This window comes from Physeter macrocephalus, chromosome 7, assembly GCF_002837175.3.
Source record: "Physeter macrocephalus isolate SW-GA chromosome 7, ASM283717v5, whole genome shotgun sequence".
Classification (NCBI taxonomy): domain Eukaryota; kingdom Metazoa; phylum Chordata; class Mammalia; order Artiodactyla; family Physeteridae; genus Physeter; species Physeter macrocephalus.
Window position 1 is genome coordinate 99,635,743 of NC_041220.1, and position 13,064 is coordinate 99,648,806.

At 43.2% G+C, this 13,064-nt stretch overlaps 2 protein-coding genes across 2 annotated transcripts in view; one reads left to right on the top strand and one right to left on the bottom strand.

Annotated features, from left to right (window-relative positions):
- FAM184B (family with sequence similarity 184 member B) overlaps positions 1–8,130 on the top strand; it is a 128,833-nt gene extending 120,703 nt beyond the window's left edge. Inside the window, exon 18 of the mRNA XM_007101877.4 lies at positions 1,760–8,130. Coding sequence (XP_007101939.2) covers positions 1,760–1,853 — 94 coding nt within the window. The 3' untranslated portion in view covers positions 1,854–8,130. The remainder of the gene's footprint in view (positions 1–1,759) is intronic.
- Positions 8,124–12,982, bottom strand: MED28 (mediator complex subunit 28). Its single transcript, XM_007101878.4, has 4 exons — positions 12,808–12,982; positions 10,938–11,004; positions 9,712–9,824; positions 8,124–8,431 (listed from the first exon to the last, which is right to left on the bottom strand). Exons 1-4 carry the CDS (start codon positions 12,964–12,966, stop codon positions 8,234–8,236), a joined length of 537 nt encoding a protein of 178 aa, XP_007101940.3. The 5' UTR covers positions 12,967–12,982; the 3' UTR covers positions 8,124–8,233.
- Positions 12,983–13,064: the final 82 nt, after the last annotated feature.

Sequence of the window (13,064 nt, forward strand, 5' to 3'; positions counted from 1 at the left end):
ACAACCCAGCCAAAAAGGAAGATATGTAAGAGAAGGGAAATAGGTCATTCTTTAGAAGAGGCACTATTCCTGATACCAAATTCCAGAAAACCTTTTTTTTTCCCCATGGATGATTAGACAGGGGACATTGAATCACTGAGCTGACCACTTCAGAGTGGGTCACACCGAAGATGGACTCATCATCTGGCCTTGAGTCTGGATTCAGATTCTGGTCCTCCTTGTTGTTAGCTTGCTTGGCTTTGGGCAGCTCACTTGACTTCTCTGAGTCTTGTTTCCTCACCTCTAAAATGAAGGTAATACAGCACCTACCTCATTAGACTCATGTGAGACTGAAGGAATTAATCCATAGGACATGCTTAGCACAAGACCTGGCACAGAAGCATTCAGTAATTTTCCACTATTATTATTAAGGTTATTTCTCAAGATTCATTGTATAATCTTGTAATTTTAAGGCCTCTTAATCTGTGGGTTTGGTTGATCACACATGATGACCTCTGATACTGCCTTATTTTTCCAGAAGCCCTTGCAGCACGCTTCTCTTCCAGAAATGTGTGATTTTCCCTTTGTTTATTGATTCCTTCCTGTCCAGCCTTCCGTTCAGAGCAAAATCTTTAATTCTGGGCTTTGAAGTTTGCATTTGTGAAAGGGCCCCTTCTGAAATGTTCCTTTTCCAAAGGCCCTGCCTGCGCAAGGCTATTTGGACAAATATGGGTGTGGAGCTGGAAGGACTTCCTGTCAGTCATTGAACGAGTCCAGCCCTTTGTGTCACAGCTGAGGACACTGAGGCCTGGAGCCCCAAGCACATGGTCTATTAACTGCCAGAGCCAGCCTGACTGGCCACAGTTCATCTCATTATCACACACCTCTGTTTAAAGCTGTGTTCCCACTGTTTTTTGGTTTGTTTGTTTTTAAGATGATTTATTTTATTTATTTTTGGATGCATCAGGTCTTAGTTGCGGCACGCGGGATCCTTGTTGAGGCGCGCAGGATCTTTTGTTGCAGCGCGCAGGCTTCTCTCTAGTTGTGGCATGCGGGTTTTCTCCCTCTAGTTTTGGTGCGCAGGCTCCAGGGCGCGTGGGCTCTGTAGTTTGCGGTATGTGGGCTCTTGTTGAGGAACCGAGCTCAGTAGCTGTGGCACGCGGCATTAGCTGCCCCACAGCATGTGGGATCTTAGTTCCCTGACCAGGGATCAAACCTGCGTCCCCCGCATTGTAAGGCAGGTTCTTTATCACTGGACCACGGGGGAAGTTCCCCCACTGTTTTATAAGAAGCTTCACAAATTCAGTTAGAGACCGTTCAGACAGGTATACACTGTACTTTCTTACCTACTGTCTCCCCTTTTCAATTTATTAGGCTAATTTCACAACCTCATTGAAATGCCAGAGCACATCAGATAACTTTTGAAGAAGCCATAAAGTGTAATACTGTATTGATTAACCATTTCTTCTTTTACCTGTTTTTGGAGGGGGTTTATTGTTTAATTTGTGCCTGAAATAAACAGTACATGTTGCAAAATATGCCTCGTTAGTGTTAAGTGAAACAATGGAGACCCTTCTGTTTTCAAAACTGGAATTAGATGCTCCCTCTCCATCCCCATCCTTCACAACTTGTTTCTAGCTCCTAATATTGGCCCATCATGTTCCAGTATCTTTTTAAGAGTAAAGGAGCAGTTATCTTTCCCTGAAAAGATGGTAGAGTATTAAGTTGTTTGTTGAATAATTTTCAAAACCATCTAAGAAAACTTTTTGTTTGTTTTTAGGACACAAGATGATGAAACAGCCCAACCCAAAGAAGTCCAGCAGAAGCAGGGCTCAGCCCACCAGGAATGGTTTACCAAATATTTTTCTTTCTAAACTGATCCTTAAACTGATCATAAAGTGGATATTTGAAACACATTTCTTTTGAAGCATCTGATTGAAGGAACGAACTAAAAAGCCAACCAACCAAATAACTTGCTTGTAATATGATTTACATACATAGCTAAAACAAATTCTTGCATTAACATTTCATACTGTTTCATTGTGACACTAAGATAAAACAAGCCAGTGTTATCAGCAAGTGCCCACAGGGAAATATTATTAATGTTACTGATGACCTACCCATGGTATTTCTAGTGTCCGTAAGATTGCAATCCGCATTGTGGAATATCAGACTTTGTGATTTCCATGGTCTACTTTTAAAGTGGTTTCATTTTCCTAGGACGCTGGTCATCTTCACTTGAAAAGTGTTTCTATGTAAATTATATAATTCCAAAATACACATGTAACCTCAATAGGTAGAGGAATAAAACAAAGCTCAAAATAACCAGGAAAGCCAATTTTAAAAAACCAAAGAAAACAAAACTACTAGGAATGGACTATAGCAGACCTTGGCATACTTGGACCAAATATTTTGACTTCCTAGGTCCAGGACATGAAGAAGATTATAGAGGGCATAACAGCTACCTCAAAGGGGCTTTTTGAAGTTTAAGCAAAATATGGGTAATGATACTAATCATGAATTGGAATTAAGCCTTGCCAGGATTTTTCTGTAACTGAGCCTCACCCTGTCATACATCTCAACATCAATGACTGCAGCATCAACTTGGTCATTTGTGATGGTTTCTAGATTATTCTTTGACGTGAAAGATCTACTGAACCTCTAGTCTTGCCTCATGGTGCATTGCTTCCCCATTGCATGGATGCTCAGCAGATTAAAGGGAACTGAGAATGGCCATTCACAATGCTGACCTCACTGTCAGTCCACACTGAGCTGTTTGACCCTCTGATGGAGCGGTGCAATTTGACAAGTCAGTACAACTTTTAGTGGTCAAAATATGTTCTCAATCCTTTGGTGCTGGCCCAGCAGGTGGCCCATAAACAGTTGTCTATTCTATGCACCATCAAATCTTTGCTCTTCTTTGAATAAAACTTTAAACAACTGGGCAATAAAAATGGTTGTGATTTGTACTGATTTTCCAAAGAAAGGTGAAATTAGATGAAGGCTGAATTTGGAAATAGGAAGTTCACATTAACCTCAGTCAGATCATCTTCAATAAAACGTAGCTGCGTGCTTTGTGACCACCTAGAGGGGTGGGATAGGGAGGGAGACGCAAGAGGGAAGAGATATGGGGATATATGTATATGTAGAGCTGATTCACTTTGTTATAAAGCAGAAACTAACACACCATTGTAAAGCAATTATACTCCAATACAGATGTTATAAATTAATTAAAATAAAAAAGTAAAACGTAGCTGCTCACGCACTTATGTCATTTTGAGAGAAATGCAATTACAACTCAGACTCACAATTTAAAAGTAAACTTACTACCTAATCAAAACACATGGCCCAATAACATAAATTTTTAAATGCAAATACCTGTTACTATCCGTGTAACATGCCATATTATTTTTCAGTATCAAGTATTTTTAAGTTTTGTTACCTGCTTAGGGTGAGCATTGTAGGATAATGTTTGTGTTTTAAAGACTACATACAGGTAGTTCTACTTTTGTTTGCTGAAATATTTTCCCACTACTGTGCAACTCCTGATGACTAACAAAGGAGACTGCACTTTATACTACTGTCCTTTAACTCAGCATAACACAAGCTGCAGGGATAGAATTTTACTGAGACCCCACATCTGTCTTGACTCCTTTCTTGTTGCAGGCAAGTGAAAGATCACGTTAAATTTCTAGGTTATATGCAAACAATTGTGTCTGTTAAGTAAATCTTGGCATGCTTCTAACACTTTATTCTTTAGGACATATTCCTTGAGTACTGAAGTAAAGCATCAAAGGATACTCCTAGGCTTTTTGTGTAGTACTACCAAATTACCAGAAAGTTTCTAGCAATTTACACCTTCACCAGCAGTGAATGAAATTCTACCTCTCTGTACCCTAGATAATATTGACAAGGAAATTTGAGAGATAAAACATTATTGTTTTCTCTTGCATAATCTGGTTCCATCCATCTCTCAAGAGCAGAGTGGTCTAGAGATGATGGGAATGGCTTGGAGGTAACAGCAGACATGAAGATAAATGAACTGATTCAGAATTGATCTAGGAGGGAGAAACAACAGGATTTGACAATAAATCTCTTTAGGCATATATATTATGACAGAGAAGAGGAATTAACATATTCCTGGAGCAAAACTGGAAAGGAACATTGTGGCGAGCTGTTTCTTAATTGGGGGAGAAAAGAATGAATTCACCCAATCAGCGGCTGCACGCCACATACCTGAGTCCTCACTCCTGCTCTGCATCAGTGCCACATCCAACACAGCAGCTGCAACTGAGGCTACTTGGTATATACTCATTCTCCAGCCTCTATCTGGATTCTGCAAGGGCAAGGCTGGGGAAGTAAATGGAGTTATGATAGGGAACAGCTTCCTAGCATCCTTTAGATTTCTCAGGATAGCACACATCTCCACCATTACCCCCAAGATGCAATATTGGTTTTGATTTGCTACCTCCTAGCTCCTCATCTGTCTGTTCTCCCCCTGCAGGAGATAACCAAAGATGCCCTGGGCACTCACAGTGGCCTCTGAGCATTAAACAGTTATTTTGTCATTGTCCCTTTGCTAAGAGTCGAGACAGTGTAGTGATAACCTGCCAACTCCACCGTTCTTATATGCGGTATTCCCCCTTAGCTTCCAAATGTTCGAATCCATGCACTGACAAAGTTCCTTTCCACGGGGACACTTGCCCAGGGCACTACTGGTGGGATCTTCAATAACTGGGCCACCCTCGAGCCAGTGACTGTACCTCACATACCCTCAGGATGGGTCTTCCTTGCCAGTAGGACAGTAAGCAAGCCAGTCCCCAATCCCACTCTCCTACCTGCTCTCAGGCCACGTCCGTGGCAGCGTGTCAGTCGGGCCCTCCAGGAGGCATACCCCAACACAGTTGGAGGAAGACACCACCAGAAACCCACCTATAGTTGAATGAGTTGGCTTTACTACTTGTTGGACACAGGGAGAATGTCCATCATGAAGAATGGTGGGGCTTCTCAGAAAAGAGGGTTTTAGAAAGAACCTACTGTAAGATTTTGGCATTGGTTGGGTGATTTCCAGGAGGGTCTAAAGAAGCAGGGATTCATTCTAGATTGGATGCTGTCAGAAAGCAGGGGCAACTCTATGACTGGGTGTCTTAATAAATCTTATCTATAGGAAGGGCAGACCAGAGATAAAGCTGTAAATAGTTAAAAAAAAAAAAAAAAAAGAAAAGAAAAAGCAGTCACTTATTTTTTAGCCAGGAGAATGTTTGGTATTTGGGGGGTGGCACAGTGACCTTGTTTGTTTTTCCTGTGCTTAGACAAAGTTGTGAAGTGGTTTTGGTTTGTCTTGCTTTATCATGGTCTCAGAGCAGCTTTATCTAGGAGGCTGGTATCCTGAGACTGCTTCTGTCCCGTAGGAGAATAACATGGCCAAGCAGTGCTGGGTCGGCATCCCATGTCAGGGGCAGGTTTCCGCCCTTCTCAAGGGAAACACCTGTGTTGAATAAAGGGGAAGCAGGAGGCAGGAAGAGCCTTCAGATTTTGATGGAGAGTTGACACACGTATAGAGAGCCAAGGAAGATTTGGGAAAGAGGCTTAGGCAGCAGTAAAGTTCGGAGAAAAAGCCTCGGCCAGGCTGAAGAGCTCCAGAGCAGGGACTGCCCATTAGAGGGGTCTGTGTTGGGCAGAAATGACACAGATCCAGTATCCCCACTGTGCCTGGTCACACCCAGGAAAGAGCATGGCCTTTGAGATAACTGAGCAGGGCTCCTTCGTGGCCTCCGGTGGCCCAGGACCAAACCCTTAGGAACGTCAACATTTAGAGGTTGGGGAGAAGAGGAAAGAGAAAAGAAGGGGAGATGTGTTAAAGAGAATAAGAAAATGAGTTCAAATAAAGATGATGAAGAAGTGTCACAGTGAAGCAGCTGGGAGCCATCACAAGCACAGTTGGAGCTGTGGAGCCACACGTCACAGCCTGGGGGCGGGGAGCATGGAGCTGGAGACTGAACCAGGGGCCGGGAAATGGGGCAGCGCTCAGGCATCGCATCGCAGCAGGGAAGACCAAGAATTCTGTGAGCTGCAGGGGGCAGAGAGCCCCCAAGGGGTTAAACCCTAGAGAAGGCAACTGGCCTGGACCCAGATCACTTGTGGAAAGGTTCATCTTATACAGGGTAAGCGCTTCAGCAGATGGACCAGGAAGCGAATAAAGATGCCCTGAAGATGTGGGTTGGTCTGTCATCCCCAGAGGGAAGGTGAGGGAAAGTCCACCTGATGGCTCATTATTTTCTCCTTGAAGGAGACGGCATCCCAGAGGGTTTTCTGTTTGTCAACCAGCAAGATGCCACTAAAAAGGAAAAAGATTTTTACAAACAGAAAAGAGTGAAATGTTTATGTCGCAGAAAACTTTTGAATTTAGTAAAGAAATGACAATAACTGGTACACACATTAATTCAAAATATTTTTACTAAGCACCAAATAGAATAGTTCCTGAACTTTCCACTAAGAACCTCTTCATTACTGAAAAAATACCTAAAATGTAATCAATTTAGTTAGGTTTTTAATCAAGAAATCTACAGCTGCCAATCAGAGCTTCTAATTGGCACAAGATGACCAGGTTACAACCTCAATTGAAATCAGATAATGTGACTGAAAACAACTTTTAAAAGCTTTGCTTAACTATATACTCTGAATGAGGGAATTCATTGGCCTCTGGCTGTGTACCATACACATACGAACACAAACAAAAATAAGTACTAAGTTATTATGTATAAAAGGTAGTAAGTGGTCCCTGTGTATTCAGAGGGGAATAATGCCTACTTCTCATGAGGAACAAAGAGACAGATCACTAACTGCAGAGGGAGAACCAAGCAAGGCTGGCTGAAGAGACAAGAAGTCCTGTGTCCTGTGGATACGACGGAGAGGGCCTTTGGAGGCTGCAGAGACCAGGTAGCGTCCAGGTCCAGGCCAGACGGGAACTTGAGTGGATGTCAAGGTGGGTGGGTGGGGCCTTCAAGACTGGAGGAAAAGCGAGCCAAGACACCTAGTCACAGAATTGCTGCCTGTTCAAGAGACACTGGGTGAGGGAGAAGGGGTGTAATGTAATGAGAGAATGTGAACAACAGAGAGAGGAAAGCCTCCTCCAAGGAGACCAGGCACAATGCCGGTCTGTATTTCTCAACAGCAGACCAGGCACAATGCTGGTTTGTACTTCTCAATAGCGGTTCAACAGAGAATCTGAGGTGGCCTGTGTGACTGACAGAGGGTAAAGTATCTTCCCAAACACTGAGTCTCCCATGCACCCTGCAGCCAACCTCCCACCTCGAGGCCCCAGTCCCTCAACACCACCCATTAGCAAGAAATTCATTAATGGAAAAATCTGCTCCAAATAGCAGAACAAACAAAAACTCAAAACTCAGAGATGATCACAGCAAACTTTAACCCTCATACTTCACCTATGCCCCTATTGAGAGCAGGGTCCGCTCTGTTACTTAAACTGATTATTGCAGAAATGAATATCACTAACATCACTGCTCCTACCCTCCCCCCAAAGTAAATGAATACTACACAAAATATAAACTTACCCCAAATAAAAGTCAACATTAACTTAAGGATACTGCTGGATTCCTATAGCACTAGTTACTGCAGTACAGTAACAGTTACTACACTAACCTACGATATTATAATCCTCTTCCAACCTATTTACAAAATATCCTCATTTGAGGTTCTAGAAGTGTTACATCGTTGCACTAGACTTCTCTTCTTTAGGTAGTTCAGTCTTGAAAAACAGCAAATTTACATATTCTTATATACTGCCACTAATGGGTAAATTATAAAAGGCTTACAACCAAAATCCTCATCCTTTGATATGCAGATCAGATCATACAAGCTTTTCCCCTCAGATCATACAAAATAATCTAAAACTGGAAACAGAGATAAACACTCATACAAAAACAAAAATAATAAAAACAAGCAGCAAAAAACAAAAACATAAAAAGGAATCTGTAAACGGCATCATATTAACAGTCTTAAATTTTGCTAAAGACAATATACTTGGTTTACCAAAGCAATAAGCATTTTATAAAGTACTCCAGAAATAACGCTTACAAAAATAGGGGGAAAATTTTAGATGAGAGTGCAAAACTAAATCATCTCACCCTCTGTCAAAGAGTTCTCCCAAAATGTCATGTCTACAAGAAGTGATGTTTGGCAAAACTGTGTCTGGGCTGACTCAGCCACCAGCTCATGTTCAGGTGGCTTTTCCTCAGGTTTGCTTTATCGGTGCAGGGATATTTGCAGATGCCTGCTCGAGGTAGGCCAGGGAACCCTGAGGGATGTCGGCTGGCTTTTTGTGCTGCATGTTGATGTCCTCCAGCACCTGCTGCCAATGTCTCAGTTTTGTTAAGTGCTTCTGCACCAGAGCATCCTTTCGCTGTAATTCGTTCCTCAGTTCCGAGACATCCTACAAACGAAAGCAATGAAGTCAGAGTAAACTCACAAAACATGAACATAGTTTCTGATTAGTTAAGAGCACTAAGAAGTAAATTCAAAACAGAGAACCAACTGAACTATAGTAGGCTGATTACTCTGCTTGGCTGCATACTTTGAATAACCCAAAGCAACTCTTCTCATGAAAGATGCCTGCTTAACAGTTTTTACTTTTAATTCATGTTCTTTTAGTAAGTAATACACACATTACAAAATTCCAAAGGACAGCCAAAAAGAAGTCAGTCTCTTTCCCATCCTGGTCTCCAGGCACTCAGTATATCTCTCTATCCAAAGGCTACTATGAGAAGAATCTAAAACATTGAGAATCTGAAACACATGTTAACTGTTTTAAAAGAATCCACAGCCACTGTTCTATCACTTCAGATTATTAAGTGTTAAAATCTCATTTTCAAGAGCTTTTTAATGAGTAACAGTATTAAAATCCTGTATTAAGACCTAGCCTTGAACACACCTAGACTGTCACTCAGGTATTCAAATCAGGAAATGATCTGATATGGTGAATTGTAAGAATATCATCTTCTTACCATTCACCTTCTCAACAGCTGGTATCAAAGAACAAAACGAACATTTTGACTAACTGCTCAGCTTGTGAGAGGAGTTATTTCAAAAACTGCTAAAAAAATAATCACCCCAATTTAGTATTTCCCATTGGGGGCATCACCGTGTTTTGGGCAGGAAGATTCTTCCCTCTTCCACACTGCAGGGGGCAGGCCCTGGCCCTATCCACTAAATGCCATTAATGACAACCTCAACACACTTCCAAATACCCTGGTTTCAAACAACTGAGATAAATGAAATCCTGAGTTTCAAGGAGCCTGGGACAGAACATTTACTTTTTGGTTCCTTGAACAAAACTGCCTAGAGCCCTTCCTGTGTGTAAGGCACCAGGGACACACAGATCAGTTCTTGTTCAAAATGAGCTTATCATCTACATTAATGGCTTTTCAACCTTTCAAGCAGAACCTTTCTTTTTTTTTTTTCTTAAAAGAAAAATCCTCCATGAAAGCCAGTGTATGAAATGAGTAGAAGCCAAGAGCTGCTGTGTTTGAAGCACCGTTTTCCCCCCGACCCCCAGGTCCAGGTTGTCATGAACACTGACAACCAACATTTTACATTCAAGCTATGAAGCCCCACTATAACTAATGGGCAAATGGAGCATCTCATTTAAAGCATAAATGGAATTTTGACAACATTTGCTCTTCCTTAAACTTAGGGAGAGAACTGAGCTTGTACCTCTTTGATAACTTGCTCTGGTTTCTGGACAGATAACTGCAATCTTTTTTGTAGGAAAAAACATTCTGTCTGTCTCGCAATATCTAGAAATTTCTGGATACACTGATCAACACCTTAAAAAAAAAAAAAAAGACCAAAATATTAAATTAAGGAAAACACTAGACACATATATCTCTCTCATAAATCAACAGCTGGAATACCAAAACAGCACCTTCTTGTAGATGTAATCAGGGATCTTAATCCTGCCCACAGCAATATTACTGACCCCAACCCCCTATGTGTTAAGCAACATTAACTAGAAGATAATCTATGCTTTTCCCAGGTGAGTAAGAAACCGAACTACAATGCAAAAGTTCTTCTGAAGAAAGACAATCCAGAGAGCCAGCAATTAACATCATGATTTCCAGTTAAAATGAAACATTTAAAACACAGTACAGAGAAATCAGAAGTACCTCTCCGGGGACAGAAGTTGGGCGAGGAAAGGGGAAGTAAAAAACTTAGTTTGTTCTTTATTTTTTTTAAAAGACATAGAGGAATTTTTTTTTTAATTTACTTATTTATTTATCTTTGGCTGTGTTGGGTCTTCGTTGCTGCGCACAGGCTTTCTCTAGTTGCAGCGAGCGGGGGCTACCATTCGTTGCGGTGCGCAGGCTTCTCATTGTGGTGCGCAGGCTTCTCATTGTGGTGGCTTCTCTTGTTGCGGAGCACGGGCTCGCGCACGGGCTCAGTAGTTGTGGCTTGTGGGCTCTAGAGTGCAGGCTCAGTAGTTGTGGCGCACAGGCTTAGCTGCCCCGCGGCATGTGGGATCTTCCCGGACCAGGGCTCGAACCCATGTCCCCTGCATTGGCAGGCAGATTCTTAACCACTGCACCACCAGGGAAGCCCAACTTAGTTCTTTAAAAAGCAGTACACACTATTGGTCTTCTTTGTCTTGGTACCAATATGAAAAGCTCATTCATTACAAGTGGCTCACTATGAGTGACATAAGATGTCAATAAACTGAACAAAGAACCAGCAGTATATAGAGATTACACAAATCTTATTCCCCGGAAAAGTTCTCTTAGGATACAAGCAGGACTGAAACACATCAAGTGTAAAATCAGCAATGAGGGAATTCTTACCAGTTCGAATTTCTTCCTGATCTGTACCATTGACATAATCCTGTAGGAAAAAGCATTCTGTCTGTCTCACAATATCTAGAAATTTCTGGATACACTGATCAACACCAGTTCGAATTTCTTCCTGATCTGTACCATTGACATAATCCTGACTCACCAGAGAAGCAAAACAAGCCTGTGTGATCAAAACATATCACAAAAGAAAAAAATGTCATTCACACATCAAGAATCTTACTTTAGAGTAAGAAATAACTTCTCGTGATGGAAGACGAAGGCTGAGCCAAGTCTCGCGAGAAGACTAGGTGGGTGATCCAGGTAGCACCTCTCCCCATCCTTCTCACTTGGCTAATTCCCAATGCCCGCCTGGGTTTCATGTTTTCTGGGAAGCCTTCCTTGACAGCCATGCCCAGATGTGCTCTCAGAGTATCCCAGGTTTCTTCTATCAGAGCACTGATCCCACAATACAGCAGTTGCCTGCCATTTATCTCTTTTTTCCACTGCATAGTCATGAGCTCCTTGAAGGCAGGAACTGTTTTCTGTGTATTCTTAGCACCCAGGACAGGTCCTGACACATAACAGGCTCTTTCACTGTTTGACAAATATTCATCAAGCACTTGCTATCTGCTACCACTGGATTAGCACTACAGATACCATGAAACGAGAGGAGGGCAAAACAGGTGTTCTATGACTTCATGGAGCCTGATGTAGTGTGCTACAAAGAGCAGCAGGGCAGGGTCGATGCGGAAGTGATGTGTGAGCTGGGGGAAGGACCTGGAAGCCCAAAGAGAAAACGAAGAACACAAGCAGAAGGTCTCCTGTGGCCAGAGTAAGAGATGGGTCTGGAGCAGAGACGTGAACATGCAGAGCTAGGAAGACCACAGCACCTCTTGGGCTATCCCCACAGCCACAGGTATCCACTAAAGGGTTTTAAGCATTAGGGTGCTGGTGGTCAGCTGCGGACTTCTGTCTACAGGGCCAGTGTTTCAGCAAGAGCTCATGATGAGAGCCACCACCCCTCTCAATGCTAGATGCTGCTCTAAAACTTCACCTGTCCCTTTCCTTTACGGTTTAGCCCCACCCCAAAGGCGTCTCATCCTCCTCCCAGACGGAAGAGACTTCTCTATTCTTTAAATCTGTTGTCTCCAAACTTTTGAATGTACACCCCACCAGCAAAAGCATTTTATCCACGCAACCCCAATAACATGTTCATTTACAAACTATGTTTGTCAACTACTCTGCTATTATATACAGTATAAAAGTCAAACGACTAGGATTTAAAATGTAGAAAAGGTAATTCCAGTTACAAGTTATTTTATTTCGACACGTTAATGGCTCGTCTTCCACTTTAGACACCACAGGAAGTCATCTTATTTCTAAGCACTTATTTTGTACCTCTCCTTTGTCTGCTATCACTCCCCATCGTCTTTGGTACAGGGTTAATGCTGAGCAGAACTCAGAGTTCGGGTCACCTCTGCCTCTCTCCTCACCCCCCAGCTTTCCTCCTCCTTCCTCGGCCCTGAGTACCAACTTCCCCACAGTAACTTTTAAATAACTCCATTCAGCTCCAAAAGTCCCACTACTTTAAGACCGTTTAAGGGTGGAGCCCAACGTTAAGGATACAGGACATGGGGTGGACGCTGCGGTCCGGAGAGAATGAGCACGTACTAAACACGCAGGGACGCGGGAAAGGATACTCAGGGATGGAACCAAGGATGGGGTGGGGCGGGAACAACCCACTGCAAACCTAGAAGGGTCCCACGGTTGGGGGTAGACAAACTTCAAGTCCACGTGGCTCCAGAAATGTCAAGTTTAGGCACCTCCGCCAGCCAACCAGAGAATTCTGGCCACCATTCAATGTGGAGACTAATGCAAGCGACTTAGGCGTAAGTATCGCCGAAACAAAGAAGCTGCGCACGCGCAGCATACGCTTCAGAAAAGAAGGGAGGCTGGGAACACAGACGCCCACGTCTTATCTTACCTCGAACGATGACTCCAACTCGTCCACCAAGGTACTGTTAGAAGTCCTCGGAACGCCTGGTGTGGCCTGAAGAAGCGAAGCCTGAGCCAAGAGGCCCGGCGGGGGTGGCGGGGGTCCGGGTGGCTGCCCGGAGAACATGCCTCCCAGCGGAGCCGCCATGGCGGCTAGGAGGCTCACTGCGCCTGCGCGGGAGCTGGGGCCCGCGGGTCACGTGACATGGCTGGTCACGTGACGGTGTTGAGTGCACGTTGGCGTCT

Excerpts from the sequence above, each read along its gene's own strand:
- MED28 (XM_007101878.4), bottom strand. The coding sequence starts at position 12,966 with ATGGCGGCTCCGCTGGGAGGCATGTTCTCCGGGCAGCCACCCGGACCC. Across the intron at positions 9,825-10,937 it reads TCAGGAAGAAATTCGAACTG|GTGTTGATCAGTGTATCCAG; the intron begins GTGTTGATCAGT and ends TTTTTTTTTAAG. Across the intron at positions 8,432-9,711 it reads CAGAGCAAGTTATCAAAGAG|GATGTCTCGGAACTGAGGAA; the intron begins GTACAAGCTCAG and ends TTTCGTTTGTAG.